Genomic DNA, 16,963 nt, shown 5'->3' on the forward strand with positions numbered 1-16,963 from the left:
AATGGTAGGATTAGAAGTCATTGAAACATTTGTACTAATTGGAATATTAACTCCTTTGTTTAGCATATATCAGCGTGGAGATCTTTCCATGTGGTACTTGAATTATTTTTGCCTGAGTACCAATTTCAGGAACATTCCAAGAAATATAGTACATTTGAGTGATGACATGTTGAGTTACAGCTGTTAGTATGAAGAACAAAATATCAGTGCCAATGTCTGTCCTGTTTTCTGTGCACGTGGCAATAAAGCTTTGAATCTTGAATGTTACCAAAACGAATGTGGCTGCCTTACATAAGCTGTTCCACTTCCAACCAGCAGAGTGCGGTGAGGCACACTGAAGCGCTCCACTTGTTGGAGCTTTTTGCATGATCTCAGTCTCTACCTTGTATTCTCTCTCTCTACCTTGAATTTTTCCTCTGGGGTTGAATGCATTGTTTGGTATTAAGAGTGATGAACAGGTTAATAATCCTATGAGAGCAGGTCTGCAACTAGACATCAAGCGGGCAGATACTAGAGGTAGATATTAAAGTAGGCTAGCAGTATTTCCCATTATTTTCAGACTTGTTATGTCACTCAAAATCCTTCAATCCACTGACATCCAGCTCAGTTACAGACAAAGAAATATCACAATCAATGAACCATTCCTTGTCAACTGAACTAAAACACAGTTTGTCTTTCTGAGCTCAAATACACAGAGAAAACCTTGAAGACTGAAATCAAGCAAACACCGTCTCACAGCCATGAACCTTTTGTCCAACTGGTCGTTGTCATTAGTTTGTTTACTGAGCTTCAGACGGACACAGAGAGAAAACAGGAAACAAGGGCCGCTATGAATGCTGGAGGTCCAAGAACTGCGGGGACTTCATCACAATGACAAACAGGCACAAGACGTCCATTCTTTCTCAATATCTCCCTTTCCATTTGAATTCATGAATGTAAAATACTTCCACTTCATCTGTAAAAACGTCATGGCTCTGAGAGTACATCCTTCTCCCAGTACTCTTATCAATTAAAGGAAGGCTGGGGTAAAGACATGCTATTATCCTGTGGCTTTTAGACATCCTAGTCACAGTGAGGAGGGTAGAAACGGTGAGCATAACAAAAAAACATTACATTTAGTTTTTGAAGAAATACTGGCCTGGTATGTCTTAAATAAATCTACTTTTGTTATGTATTCTGAGAATGTCAGCAATTGTTACAAGCTCCGGTGGTCCGGCCCTTTCAACTACTGAATTAATTAAGTGTGTGAATTTTTGACTCCAACAGAAACCCCTCTGTCAGGGAGGCCCCGAGGCCTGGAGCTGAAACCACAAATAATGTTAAACAGACTGGAATACTGCAGCCCAACTGGAGTAGTGGTTAGTCTTTGAACAAAGGTCCATTTCAAAGAGAGCAGGAGAGCATTTTCTAAACCTTGACATTTGTCTTTCAAATATCTTATCATGAAGGATCTAGAATCTACTTTTGGCAGTGAAGGTATAGGAAGTTCCCTTTTCTACTGGTCAGTGTTTAAATTATAGACTTTCTGTAAAATATGCTGGTCAGTGAACCAAAAACAAAAGGGTAGACCCATGCTAACAAAACAGGAGTCGAGTAGAACCTGCAAAGCCCCCAGGTTGAATTAAGACAAAATCTCTTGCTAGTATTAACATGCCATCTGCATCTGATCTGGAGCAAGTTAAGTGCAGATGCAGAATCCATGCATTGCAATGAGACCAGCCAGACCACGCCTGGAGGTTTGTGATATGTGTGTGTGTGTGTGGGGGGGGGGGGGGGGGGGCACAGGGTGAAGCTGTGCTTGTCACTATAATCGGTGAAAGGGTCCGTCAGCACCAGCTAAAGCGAGAAGCTGCTGTCTGAATGTTTTGTACACTGCTGTTTGATGATTGCACTTTGCATTGTAGCTGAGGGAATCTCTGTGAACCTTGACTGACTATTTTCACTTACATAAGCAGTGAAACGCTGCACTATAGAACCGGCTGTGGTAAATGAGCGCGGCGCTGCACCAGGAGGTGGAGAGTTAAACACGAGAGTTCAGTGAAGAATGGTGCCGATTTTGACGCCTGGATTAGCCCAGATACTGATCCTTAGCATCCGCTCTGGACGTCTCTAAAATGTGCCTTCTTCCTCTGTGCAAATATTATAATCCACAAGTTTCAGAAATCGGTTTGTTGGGTATATTTAATGTACTGATGTGGCCAGGGGAAGCAGAACAGCAACTAGACCCAAGAATTCCCTAAACTCTGACTGATGTTTGAACGCAGAATGCGGTCAAGCACTGCCGCACCATCTGGAGTTTGGTTGCTTCTTGCCTTCATCATTGCTTGCCTTTAAGTAACACAAATACATGAGAGTAACTTCTTCAGATTTCTGCCAATAACAAACTAGAAGCACGAGTGCCCAGCTGGTAAACTACCAGCTCTCCAGCTACAGTTCTTTTTTTATTTTCCAATTCACAATATGTATCGATACCGGAAAGTAAAATGGCATATGTGGTGATAAAGGATTGTATCCATACATGGATCACTTGCTACTAACCGATTGGGATGGAGGAGATCTGAGTGTAGATATCTAGCATGCGGTTGCCGTCCACATCCACCAGGTAGTTCCCCCTGCTCTCATCATAGTTACAGAAAAAGTTGATTGCACCAACATTCTGTGAATAGACATGTTCTGTATTAAGCACATTATTCAGAAGAATTCAGTCCTCCTGTGTTAACTTGGCAGCAGACGCTCAAACACATACACCTGCCATACGACACACACAAATAATCATTCTGTGGGAATAAAAAGTCCAATATTCTGGTGAATGTTACCGAGAGATATTCTATTATTCTAACATGTGTTTCAGGATCATGGTTTGCTGAGTGAAAACAACTCCAGACCTGTCTCATAGCTGCTTCAGTTACACACATTTAGAAATAGAAAGCAGAGAGCAGACATGGCTCAGAATCATTTTCATATTCACCTACTGCTGCTGCTTTTAAAAGTCCTCTCCGAGTAGTGATTGATTGAATGTTTTTGATGATAAAAAATACAGCAATAGTGCAGCAATAGTTACAATCATTGAGGATTAAAACACCACTGTGGTCCTCCAACAAACATAACAAACACATACAACTATAACACCACTATAGTGTGTGTATATATATATACATATATATATATATACGGTACACACACACACACACACACACAAAACCCTCAACTCACCTGAATGTCTCCCAGCTGCTTCGTCAGCTCCTACAGAAAAAAAGTCAGTTTTACTGAGTAATACCTGAAGAAAGGATAGTGTGCTTTGTGTGCTTTGTGTGTGTGTGTGTGCTTTGTGTGTGTGTGTGTTGGTGTGTGTGTGCGTGCGTGCGTGCGTGCGTGCGTGCGTTACTTGTGATCGTGGTCCAGGAACTGAAGTTTTCATGGATGGTCCATCGTAGTCAAACTCCACCTGGGTCTTTGGTGCTGCCTTACTGACATATCGACACCCTGGTGGAGACAACAGAGAAACAATAATAACTGAGTGAGTGTGTTTACATGCTGCTACTACCCCGGTTATGATCATATTAAATCCAAAGTGTTAGAAACAGGTCTGATCCTTTGGGACTCCTCACCAGATCAAACAATCTATTCACAAATGTAACAGATCCCATGAAGCACTCGGGGCAGCTCTACATCCTCTCATGTTGGCCCGAGGACACAACGGATGCTGCAGTGACTCACTATCGCCTCTCCAGGTAATACAAGACAGGACGGCCGCGGCTAGCTAGTTAGCATGCTCTCTTCAGTAGATATTTATGTTATGTATTTGACAAAATGTCAACCTACACATTCTGTTGATACTGTAAGTTCACTTATTGAATGTTTTAAACTAAACTTCTGGCCCCATCCTACACATTTTAAATATGACCCACACAGATTGGCCCAGTCATGATTGACAGGAGAGATGACCTTTGAGACGATGACCTCAGAGGAGCCAGAACTTTGATCCGATTTCAGTACAGTCAAACATTTACACTGATTTCAAAAAACTGACTTATATAACCATATAGTTGCATTGATTGTTATCCCTGAGAACAGTGGAAGTAGTATGACTTCTTATCTGCTGGTAATATACAAGTATAAAACTATACAAAATGTCAAATACTCAAGCTCACTGAGAAATAAAGTTTGAAAACAGTTGCAATACAGTGAGGTGCAGATCTAGCAGGGCTGGAGGCATATGCACAATTAAAAAGAAGAAATGGTGTAATTTACTGATGATCTGCTTTCTCAAACACACTTTCAATTTAGACTTTAAGACCAATTCAGGGACATCACAAATGACACATAGGTGGTCTTAGCAGGCCTTTTCAGAGTAAATCATTTTTAAATGACATTAAAAAGTTTTAAAATGGCTGAATGAGCAAAACTGACAAGAAATTGAATTAGAATGGAAAACAAATCCCTGAAGCATTTAGCACACAGTTCTAGCACTAGCACTTCTAGGTAAATCTACAAGACAACATTATAGCAAAGTTCCATGACTGGACCTGGTGAAACCCTACTTACAGAATGGATTTTAAAAAATTTGATTTAAATTGAAGAGTGTTGGATTTACCTGGAGCACTGAGCCACAGGTTTTTCTGCAGGGAGAGAGCAAACTGACGGCTGATCAGGGAGGACGCCATGACAAAACTATCCAGAGGCAGGAAGACGTGGGAGGGAGAGGCAGAGAGCCCTCAGCGTCTAACTTCACCAGGACACCTATGAGAGCGAGAGGGAGAGAGAGAGAGAGAGGGAGAGAGAGAGAGAGAGGGTGAGAGGGTGAGAGAGTGCGTAAAAGAGCCGCTGAGCTGAGACTCTATGCACGTTGATTGTTTCATCTTAGTTGTCAAATTCTGTCAAACTAACACTACAGTGCAGTGAGTTAGTGGTGCAGCAGTTCATGAACCTCACGGTTCAGATCGTATCACAGATCTTTACTAGCTCTCCTCCTGTCAATTTAGACTGATTGGTTGTTTACAATGTAACATGATCAGAGACTAGAAAAGCATACATGATGTCCTGATCACATGTTTTACTGAATGTCGGTGGATTACAATGTCAGTAAAACTTTGTTTCACACTGATGGTTAAGATAAACTGTGTAATTAATCCACGGTTCATATGCGCGCTCCTGTGAGGGCGATCCGTACGGATCACGGATCAACAGTGGTCCGTTACACCACTACAGTGACTTATTATATAATTACTGCTTTTTGGCTTTAGGGGTATAATAATAATCAGAATAACTATATTTATACAAAAGCAGTTTCCAAAGGGCAGATAAAGCAAAGCAAAAGCAGGATACACGACAATATAACAATAGAAAGCGAAACAAAAAGCAAGATGAACTGAGGTCAAATTCAAACACAGGTAAAACAGTACAACAGACGAAACAATACAAATATATCAGTAAAATAAATACAGATGATCAAAAGAAAAGCTTTTGGCTTTCAACTAGAAGACTCTCAAGACAAATCGTATATATGTTCCATTTCAGGCTTTCTAAGCTGCAGCTGGTGTAACAGCCATATTACTAATATTAAATAATCAATAACTATTCCTGTTATCTCTTGATCGAGAAAAAATGTAAGGAACAAATGTGTGAAGTGAGTCAAAATAGGGGCTGTCTGCTCTCTCCCTTCCAAGCTCTTATGCAACACTGGCAGCAGAAACAGGATCATTCCAGATATCTGCTTTCACACAGCAAAGGAAGCCCTGACCCATGCACACACACATGCACAAACACACACACGCACACACACACACATACACACATGAACACATTTATGCACGCACAAGGGCACGGTGCCGGTTTCTTGGCAACACCTCGTGAACTGGATGAAACTGGTTTGGAGAGTAAGAGTTACACAAGACTGCATCTACATATGCCGGGGGGGGGGGGGGGGGGGTATATGAAGTTATGGAGGACGGCTGAAGGGACGCAGCGAGTTTAAACTGGGACGAGCTGGAATCGGAGCACAAAGGGAGGACAACAGCAATAGTGTCTAATGTAATACTTTCAGTGGTCGTAACCATAGATACCGCAGTCATGAGAAAGACTTTATACTGAAGAAGAGGATTTTACTCATTGAATATCAAAGTACCACTGAGGTTTCATTACATTCATCACTGAAGGTCTGATGTACAGGGACGATGGGAAGATGTGTCTCATCTGCTATTGAGACTGAATGCCGACTTATGCTAGAAATAAACTAGTTCATCTGTTTTATCTCAGCAACACAAAAGTGTATTCAGCAATTCGGAAGGGGGAGTGAAAAGAGAGGGGGAGGTGGACGCTATGATCTGTTTAATACGGAGATAAAGGGGCACACTTTCAGAGTGTTTCTTCAGGAAGGTTTTCAAAGTGTCGCACTCATTTGCACACGTGACAGAGATAGTGATGTAAAGAATGAAAAGAGAGAAGTTCAAACTCTGCATATTTTCTCATGTCCACACACCTTCTGAACATGAAGCAGATGTGAACATTGGATTGTCGGTTTCGGAGAGTTAAAAAAAAAACAGTCATCGTCCGATAATCATTGTCGATAGTTTGATCGGTTGTCTCTGCACGAGATACTTTCTCCACTAAAATGGCTTCAATGGAGTTGTGAGTTCCATCTCTGAAAACCCGTTGACAGCCTGCTCAGCATGGGACGGTTGTGCTGATATTTCACTTTGCTCTTCTGTATAAAAGGCATGAACACGGATCGTGGTATTCTGCTAAGTCCTGACTCCAAAGCTGTTCCACCTACAGACAAGCGGCTCAGTTGAAGCATTCTAGCAGCTGTGACTGAAACAGCCCGGGGTAACACAGACGTTTTAGGCTTTTAATGGAGGCTTCTCGTTAATGGAAGCAGGGAGACAATATGTGCAGTCTTCTAAGAAACCATTCACCACACTAACCAAAGCATAGGACAGACAGTGGACAGTGTTAATACACACAGATCTCAGATCTGAAGCTTTATTTAGCAGCTAAAAGAGTCAGATGTTTCCCTCTGCAGTTAATAAACAACACCACTAACACTATCAGGAGTGGAAAATTCACTAAAGAATTGAACCGGACAGACGGATGACCTGAAAACACAACGCCTTCGTCCACAGCTGTCGCCATACAATACAGACGTAAAATACAGAGATGGATTGTGAAACACAAACATCACTAGATGTCACATGCTACTAGATGGCCAACAGCACCTTTGGACAATTCTGCTGATCATCGGATCTCTTGCTGTAGATTCCATTTCCCATGATTCCCCTCAATAAAAACTAAAATAGTTAAACATCCTCATAATGCAGCGAAGAGGGAATACAAGTTTACTGACTCACATGAAATAAAGGAAACAATCAGAAGTATTTTAGAAAATGAAGACTTCATGAAACAAGCTGCGGCAAAACATCAGACAACTATATTTACCCAGAAGACCCCGTGACAGTAACCACCCAAACACATCTGTGTGTTGGAATGATGTTTAGAAATCATGAAGCTACATCTCCACTACGTCAGTGAAGGTGAAAACAAGAATACAACACATGTTGGTCATAGGTTGCTCAAATCTATCAGAGAATGAGATCTCGTTCAAGCCTCTACATTATTCTGGAAAACAAAAGCCTCAGGCGTCACACACACACACACACACACACACACAGTGATGAGAGCTGCCAGCGATTGACCAGCTTCCCGCCCCCTGAGCTAGAACAGTCTGTTCAGAAAGCGACATGACTTTATTGTGATGGAGCCTTTAAAACCAGGAAGAGACACATTACAATAGCACGACTACTTTTGTATACGTACTATTCCCTAATCATTTAAACTATGCCATAAAGACTTGCTGTTGGACCTAGAGCAGCTTAGGACTTTGTAAGGACAAAGCAGCCCACTGTATATGGATCTAAAGCATATACACTTGCTCTTTCATCATGAAAGAGCAAGTAAAAGTGATGAAGGTCAGGGAGCGAGCTGAACAACATCTTCTACGTTGACGATAATCATGGTGGTAATCATGGTGGTAGTAAGGAACAGGAAGCCATTGAACAAAGAAAACAACAACACCCAAATATGTCTTTCAAAGATCTGTCTGGTCTCGCCAGTGATTCAACATCTGGAGAGGGAAAATTAAAAAAAAATCACCTCCAACACTGCAAAATCTAACTCTACACCAAGGCCTTCAATTTGCTCGGCAATACCAAAGAGCAAGAAAACACCTTCTTCTTCTCCTGTCGACTGTTCATGAAGGCACTGGATCAGAAAATATATATTCATACATAATCACCTCTCCATTTTAAAGATGGCTTTGACAAGTACTACTGGATTAATTATCAACGGCCAGACAATTCATTCAGCTTCTCTATTGCCTTTCAACAATGCCCTAACATCAATGGCTGACAAAAAAGAGAAAAATAAAGAAGGCAACAACTACATAACATGTAACCATAATGCCAGCAATAAAGTCTGTTGAATCAGACATGGTTTACAGCTCCATGCTCTTTCAAAACTACTATTTGGAGGTGTTGCATGTATTTGGGGAAATCCTGAAAGATGAACCTCCTCTTGGTGTTTTGATATTCAGTCTCTGAACATGAGTATAGAATTTGAGTAGGAAAACCCATCAGTCTTCTTATAAAAGTCAAGGTCAAAATAAAGCCAAATGATGACAGAAACTGTCCTGTCTGCTTCCTTTCTGCTTCAAAGATTTAAAATTAAAAACGTACAATTTAATAAATGCACTTGAGCTCCTTCTGGCAGACTTGCCACCTGCCGCCAGTCGTACACACTAGCCAGCCTAGCTTGTGCAGCTAACGTCAGCTAACAGCGAACATCATGTATTCAGCAACATTCATGCAAATATGCTAAACTGGCTGAAATCGGGGAAACTGTCAGGTGGGACATCTGAAGCTATCGGTCGTAAAAGAGGAGAGGGACAGAGAGACAGAGAGAGAGAGAGGAATCGGAGGCGAGGGGAACGGAGAGGTGCGTTGGGGAGAGACCGGGAGAAGAAATCGAGCCAGAGTCAGAGGAAGATGAGACGGAGGAGACCGAAAAGGAGGAAGGGATAGCACAGACAAATCGGGAGCACATCGGCCCATCGCGGAGTCAAGGTGAAAAAAGAGGAAACGAGAGTGAGCATCAGACTGGGAAAAAAAGAGGAAATATGATGAAAAGTATGTGTGTCTGGGCTTCACTTGGATTGGCAACGCAGATTCCCCAAAGCCACAGTGCGTGGTGTGCAGTGAGGTTCTGGCTAACAGTCTGAAGCTCTTATTTACGTCGCCACCTGAACACCAAGCATGCCAGTGCAAGTCAAAAGCCCCTTACATATTTTATATTGAAATTGGAGGAGTTACAAAACAGCCAAAAACAACTGGAGTCTCATTCATGTGTTGGGTCTATAAATGACGCACTACGGGCTTCATATCTGGTTACAGAATAGCGAGAAAGGGGCTACCGCACACAATCGCCGAAGACGTGAGCTTGCCAGCTGCCAGAGAGATGGTGGAATGTATGATTGGGGAGAAAGAAGCAAAAAAGTTGGACATGATCCCGGTGTCCAACAACACTGTGTCGCGCCGCATCGATGCTTTGTCCGAAGACATCCTGGCTACATTAGTCGCTCATTAATTGTAAATTAAATTCAATAATACAAGCAAAAGCAAATAGAGGCTAAGACACAGGCCTCAAATATGTGGTCATGCAGGTTCCTGCATTAAAGTGCAGGTGTGCCGCACATATCACCTACCATATTACTCCCAGCACCTTGTGCACTCCCACACACTCTTGTGCTATTTGAAAGTTTACAGGACAAATGTACCTTAGTGACATATTTGGTGACATATTTTCTTTACGTTGCAACTGAGAGCAATAGGGTGCTGTATGAACCGCATGAGGACATTTGCCGAAGTTATATGTGGTATTTACTGAGCCTTTAGAGCAGGGCTCTCAAACTCATTTTCACTCCGGGCCACATCAGCATCATGGTCGCCCACAAAGGGCCGGTTGTAAATGTAACTACTCCTAACATATTGTTAAATAACTCTCTGCATTCACAGTTTAAAGTAGTCTTCAATGTACTCACATTACATTTCCATGTTAAATGTACAGTAACCAGTCAAAGAGCTGCTTCTATGACTGTGTGTTTAAGTATCTCATCATTTTGACTTTCTATTTCATAATTTTGACTTTCAATCTCATCATTTTGATTTTCTATCTCAGAATTATGACTTTCTATCATAGTTATGACTTGCTATCTCATAACTTCGACTTTCTATCTCATAATTTCGACTATGGGGATATATTTATCATCAAGTCTAACTTTAAAAGAAAAAAAAAAGAAAAAATTAAACTTTTTCTTTTTTTTTTGCTGGCGGATTCGCGGGCCACATAAAATGACCGGGAGTTTGAGACCCCTGCTTTACAGGTCATTTTGAGTTTAGAAATCATTCGTGCTTTTGTATTCCATTTTATTCTTAAAACCACTCGTGATTTGGTGGGAGTGTAAAGGACCTCTGAGAATGTATAGTGTATTTAAATAGATTGTTCCTTTTTTATGTCTTTTATTTTGGACGTTTTGTCACTGCAGTCGGTGCATTTCCTGTTGCGCTTGTATTCGGAAGGTATAAAAACCGGAAGTAAGAAGCCGTTAGAAAGCCGTTAGAAAAGTCACTAAAGGAACGGAAAAAGTGTTTTAACAAGGAAGATGGATACGGTTTTATTATTTTAGCACCTGGCCGATAGAGGCACAAGTTCTTACGGTGTGTTCAAGGTGTGTTCAATAAAGACTTATGGACCATCAGTTCAAGACTACAGACCATTATTCAGCCGGGATGCTACAACGTGTATATAGACAATGGGCTAATCAATGCTCTCACATTTCATCTTAACAAGTGTGTTCAAGCTAAGCATTTTTAAATGATAGGGATCATGATTGTTTTTCTATCCAATCAAATACATTTATAAGAAACTGAACTACTTTTGGACACTGATGCCAAAGAGTCACTCAATAGTGTGAGAGCAATAAACTCAGAGAGTAGTCTGTTAACCCGTTTAGCTGCTTTAGGAGCTGTTATCATATAGCAAGGACGAGGGGAGTGTCTTCATTAAAGAGCGTCTTGGTGAACTCGAGGGACCCTCGCCTGCACAAGTATTGAATGACAGGAGGTTAAGTAAGGACTCAGGTCTCATTCCTATCAGCTCACATGCTCACCAGTGTTTTGTTTTTCATCTATTCATCCATGCTGTTGGCTGAATGAGCGGAAACATAGATTTAATACAATAGAAGAAGAATACAATTTATACTATCTTTATCCCTTTAAGGGGGAAATTTTTCTCTTGACCCATCCCTGTATATAGGGAGCAGTGGGCTGCCAATGACAGGCGCCTGGGGAGCTGGGGGTTCAGTGTATTGCTCACGTACACTTCGACACGAGACACGCCCCAATCGAACCGTTGACCTTCCGGTTCCCAGACGACCTCTTAACCCAGTGCGCCACGGTCGCCCCAATATATATAATAGACTGATCTGAGATGAGAGGAATCTCCTCAACAACTGAAAATTTGCTCTTTTTTTCATTGTAAAATGACATCAATATAATGTCCATCCTGGGAGAGGAATCCCTCCTCAGTTGCTCTCCCTGAGGTTTTAAATTAGGAAGCAAAATAATCAGAACACTTGATTAAAAAGGACAGGCTGCCTCATAAAAGTAAGTTACAATCCTATTGAATGCAGGAGATCTACCTTTGCCTGTAGGTTTTAAAAGATGTTTGGTAAATCGATATTTAGGGTGATATACACACATGTGTACACTTGTATGTACACATGTGTACGTACATGTACACGTGTACGTGTACACATGATCAAGATGATGCCTCAGCCTCATTCTGAGCCAGTAAAAACCCTGTCGAGGATGATTTCCTGACGTTACTGACAGAACATGCATCTGGTTGTAGAAAAATCACAAAGCTTTCCATCAGAACAAAGTCAGGTTGTGTTTCCCTGTTTATCATAGAATTGTATTATGTTTCTCTTTTTTTAAGAACAAATGATGGAATGAAACTAGTTAGCTCCGTGAGCGTCTTCAGCATGGAGGTAAAGGGGCTGCTCCAAGCCCAGAACCTTGTAGGTGGAGGAGAGTCTGGCTCCATAAACATCACATTACTACAGTTTGACAGTGAGAATCACTCGCAGTGCTCTCATAAAGATTCATTCAAACACTCCACTGGTGTGTGTAGAGTCACAGTGATTCTCAACTGGTGGGTCGCGGCCCCGTTTTCAGTGGGTCGCGGGCCTTTGCCAAAATGTTGCGATTTTATTTTGAGGGGCATTTTTTATGCAGCGGAATTATTCCAGCATTTGCGGCACTTGTTCAGCAGTGCAGGAAACACACTGACCAATGCGGTGTGAATCGCATCACGTGATGCAGCTCAGCCAATCAAATATGGGTATTCTGACAAGTTTCCTGACTTGAGTGAGATGTACACACACCGTGACACACGGGGAGAGACGAGGATATAGAACGCAGAGCAGGACTGTTGTAGTGAGAGTTGTAATCGTCAAATCGTAGGACGATTACCAAAAGAGAGAAATGTCTAGAGAGACCAGTCATTCGACTCTGACTGGACAGACTCATACAAGTGAATTCTTCCCACACTACTTTCTCTTTTTAGAAGATGAAAAAAATATTATATTGTGGATTTTTCACTTCACCCTGAATGAACTGAATTTAAAGCTGCAGTGAAAATATTTTTTATAAAATTAATTTTGTGCCATCATTTATTTTTTAATCCAGCCTTTATTTTACTTTTACTTGAAATGAGAAGAACATTTATTCATGTATTTCTAAGTATTATTTATTCATCCAGTTAAATTTGAAAAATGAGAAAAATATTTGTAAAAATATAAGTGATGTGTGCTTTCTTTATTTGATTTGGCAGTTGTTTACTACACAGAGACATTACTACTACTAGACTTCTTGAATATAGATATACCCAAATATATAATTTGGGTCGTGGGTCGTGGCTTGTCATTAAGGGGTGATGGTGGGTCCCGCAGCCAGACCAGTTGAGAACCACTGCCTTAAACAGTCGGTGAGATTGAGACCTGGTGCTTCAAACCATTCTTTCAACATGACTTCTATTGCTGTATTTTAGCCCATCACTCACTCACTGATCTACAACTATTCAGTCTGACATGTAAATCTGCATGGTAACCATAGCAACCACTCGCCACTTCCTCTCTTCAACATCCAGCGCTAACACATGTCCGGCCTCACCCTTTGTTACTTAATCAAAATGAATTTGGGCATATGAAAAAACATCTGGATTGTCTTCAGGCCTCACACCACACCATTTAGGAACAAAACCGATTTAATTTTTCACTTTGAAGACGACTTGTCAAAGGTAACTGGACTTTACATAACAACATAATGGCATTTATATAACACTACATGTCAACATTCACCCATTGACCCCACAACGGTGTGAATAAATACATACAGCAATTCATTATTTTTGTCTTGTTAGGGGTATTTGTTATTCCTCAGTCACAGATATCATGATGTATCATAGATGACTTTATACAGAGTATTAGTCTACCCTAAAGTCGGAACCATGCCGGTAGGCAGTGCAGGTCTGTAGTAAAACAATGTGGAGGCTTCGTACACATCTGGAGAGTGAAATAAATAAATTCCCTACCTGCTGATGCCTGCAGTGAGACCTGGAGGAGTCCGGAACTGAGCTGCACGGGCCCTGGAACAAAAATAAGATCTACTCTTAAAACAGCATGTCTTTTATTGATACGGTATAACAAATAAACGTATTTATTTACTGTGGTTATTACTGTTGAGTTACAACTAAGGCTGCTCTTCTATAAGCGGAAGGTGAAATATACTGAGTGGTCAGTGTGAGGAGTACTGTCACTGATGTGGATCCAAAGGCAAATGCATTGAAATTATTCCATTTGTTTAGATGGATGTTGTTTGTGCATGTTTGAATCTGGTTCCGACTGGAGCCGGCGGCTCTCACACCAGATATCCTGTTCATCAGTCATGGATCCTATCAGGGAACTAATAGCACATCACTTTGTGATGTTGAGTCAACACCGATGCTGCTCCAAATGCTTCCCCGACATGGACGCTGTCGAACGCGGCGCATCCCGAAGCACGAGCACCCGCAGACGTGAAGGACTGAGCGTCAATACGACAGGACGAATGTTTGACAACTCTCTCTGCGGACACGGTCGTTCATGAGCCGGCATGCGATGAAGTACACTTACCAGGGATCCGGAGTCGGCAGCAGCGAGGGATGAGTGGTGGACGGCAGCACCGTGTGTGTGTGTGTGTGTGTGCGCGTGCGTGTGTGTGTGGGTGTGTGCGTGTGTGTGTGTGTGTCTCAGGCCGCTCTCTCTACAGGAGGAGGGGCTTATTCAGATTCGCTCTCTGGCCTTTTTTTCAACAAAACTTTATTTGTATTTCAACACAAAGCACAACACGTTTCACAGTTACACCTTTGCTCTTTGCATTCTGTGGCTTCTGTGTAATAAAAAGCAGCACTGAGCAGAATCAGACTGGTCTTTAATAAGAGATTCAAATCACATCCAAATCAGCAACATGAAAACTGAGCAAATAATTATTTGATAAATTGTAATTCAGACAATTAGAATCAAGACTGGGAAACTGCAGAGTGTGATGCAACTGATACAAGCGGACGTATAGTTTAATATCAAAGCTGATGAGTGAGTCAAGAAGGTTACCCGCTTATCAGAAGAGATTCAGTACAGACACGAACACATCATGCTGATTGGAACAATGTCCCATTGAACAGCTGGAGAGAGGACAGAGAGCTTCTTTGCACATGTTACAGGCCCCCATTGGTTCGCTGGTGGGAAACTTTTATTACAGCTCCAGATGTTCTGTAATTCAAACCAGCTCTGATCCAGATGGAAAGCTGCTGTCTGAGAGTAGAATCTACAGTCATGCTCGCGTCTAGTTTAGGGATCTTTAGAGTTTGAGATAGAACAGACAGACAGACAGACTCCTGCTCTGTAACAGTGCGGTACTCATTCTCCGAATCAGGGGTTCTCAAACTTGTTGAGGCCAGGGACCTCTAAGAGGAGAACATGATATGGACCCTCTCTTAATCATATTCGTAACACTGAATATGCATGTGCTCACTGCCAGTGGAACTATTTGTATTCTAAAACGTTCCAACCTAAATACTTAGAGCTGTTTCATATGATAAACAGAAACACATGTCAATGTAAATCATGATGATCCTTTATTAGTCCCACAGAGAGGGAAACTGATGTGTGAATATGACAATTCTTTGAGAGCTGGTTTGTTTTAAGTCTGTCGTCTCTTTTATGTGAATTTTTTATGTTGTTTTTGACTTTTTGCTGTTTAGTTTTTAAGTCTGTTATCTTAATAAATGTTATTAAATGTTAATACCACTGACCTTTGAACAGAGGGGGATTTTATTTGAATTGCATTTGGACTCAACTTGACAGTATTTCTACATTTCTTTTATGCCAGACTGGCATAATAAATCCAGACATTTAAACGTATCAGTCTAAAGCTGACTTGCATTAAGTGCGTCAAGTTAAAATGAATGAATTAATTGCTGTGTGTCACAAAACATCAGTGTTTCTATTGGGCAGAAGCAAACGTGGGTGGGAACAATGGACACAATATGCTCATGTTATTGGTGCAAATGGTCCCCAGCTTTTTAATGGTGCTGCACAATTTGATCATTTATAGTAAATTATTTTGCACACCCCCTGACCCTGACAGAGTGCCACAGGCCGCAATTTGACAATCACTGCTCTGAATAATGTATGAACACCAACAACCTGCAACTGATCTACAGGATTAGTACCAAGCTGCAGAGACCACTGCTGTCAACAGAGGCAGGTGTGGGACGGCCCCTCCAGCTGGAATGGAAACACTTTTGGCTCAGTCAGAGAGTGCATTTTTTAAATGTTACACCCAAGAAAGACTTGAATATATTTTTCAGCCACAAAAGTTAAAAAAAATGGAAACAGGCCTATACCAGCAATATAATGTGTAAGGCCACATGGAGGTGCAGGTGTGACAGTGTGGTGGAAGTTGTGTCCCCTCATGTTTGTGATGCAGGAAGGACAGAACAACCAAACAGGACTTTCTCTTCATTCTGGTAGAAAACTGAATTATTGAGACGGACACTTAGAGAGCAAAACTAAAAAAACTTTTGTTTCTAAAAAAAGAGCCCAAGTCTCCAAAACTGAAAAGATATTTTCTGCTTTGCACCCAATTTGCAATTCAACATGGCACTTTTTGCAACACACTGAACACAGTTCCCTGATACACAACACTCTTGTTTATCATTTCAGAACACTGAAATTAAAAATGCCACATCCATCAGTTGGCCAATACATGTGCCACCTGGCCAAGCAAATAACTGCTTGATTGTCGACACATCAATCAGGATGTAACGCCAAAAGGTGAGTAGGCTACCTGTTTTCAGCAACAATGGAAGCCAACATTGCAGCGAGAGGCTTGTTTGCAAATACGTGTAAAAGAAATGAAAAAAACTGTCATTCATGCTTTCTATTTCGTCTCCACAAATGTTTATGTACTACATTGCTGCTGTTGCCTTTAATTGAACCAGATTCAAGGATATTAATCAATTTCCTGCATTTCTGCATTTTACTGTATTTTATTTCTGACACAGCTTTTTAGTGTTTTAAATACTGTTTATAATGTTTCTTAATTGTTGTATATCTCATTTTTTGCCTTGCGTTTTGATGCTTTTAAACTCTGTTTTTAAAGGTGCTGTATAATTAAGTGTATTATTACTATTATTATTGTTATTATTATTATTATTGTGAACGACAGCCCCACCGTCTTTTTCTGGCGGAACGAAAGCCATGTTTGTACTTTTCCAGTCCGGACGACTTACTGGGTGCACTAGTTTCGAC

The 16,963-nt window shown here is 41.2% G+C and overlaps 1 protein-coding gene across 3 annotated transcripts in view; it reads right to left on the minus strand.

The window, feature by feature from the left end:
• abat (4-aminobutyrate aminotransferase) overlaps window positions 1-14,387 on the minus strand; it is a 30,816-nt gene extending 16,429 nt beyond the window's left edge. For 2 of the 3 annotated variants that reach the window (XM_079281792.1, XM_079281790.1), the window contains exons 1-6: window positions 14,285-14,387; window positions 13,705-13,758; window positions 4,595-4,740; window positions 3,386-3,483; window positions 3,214-3,243; window positions 2,539-2,656 (exon numbers count right to left, since the gene is read on the minus strand). In XM_079281792.1, the coding sequence (XP_079137918.1) occupies window positions 2,539-2,656; window positions 3,214-3,243; window positions 3,386-3,483; window positions 4,595-4,664 (316 nt within the window). In that variant the 5' untranslated portion in view covers window positions 4,665-4,740; window positions 13,705-13,758; window positions 14,285-14,387. Of the gene's footprint in view, window positions 1-2,538; window positions 2,657-3,213; window positions 3,244-3,385; window positions 3,484-4,594; window positions 4,741-13,704; window positions 13,759-13,923; window positions 13,962-14,284 lie in introns of those variants that run through there. The other variant, XM_079281791.1, reaches the window with a different exon arrangement.
• Between the last annotated feature and the right edge of the window lie 2,576 nt (window positions 14,388-16,963).

The sequence above is a fragment of the Melanostigma gelatinosum genome (genome assembly GCF_949748355.1).
Source record: "Melanostigma gelatinosum genome assembly, chromosome: 13".
NCBI lineage: Eukaryota > Metazoa > Chordata > Actinopteri > Perciformes > Zoarcidae > Melanostigma > Melanostigma gelatinosum.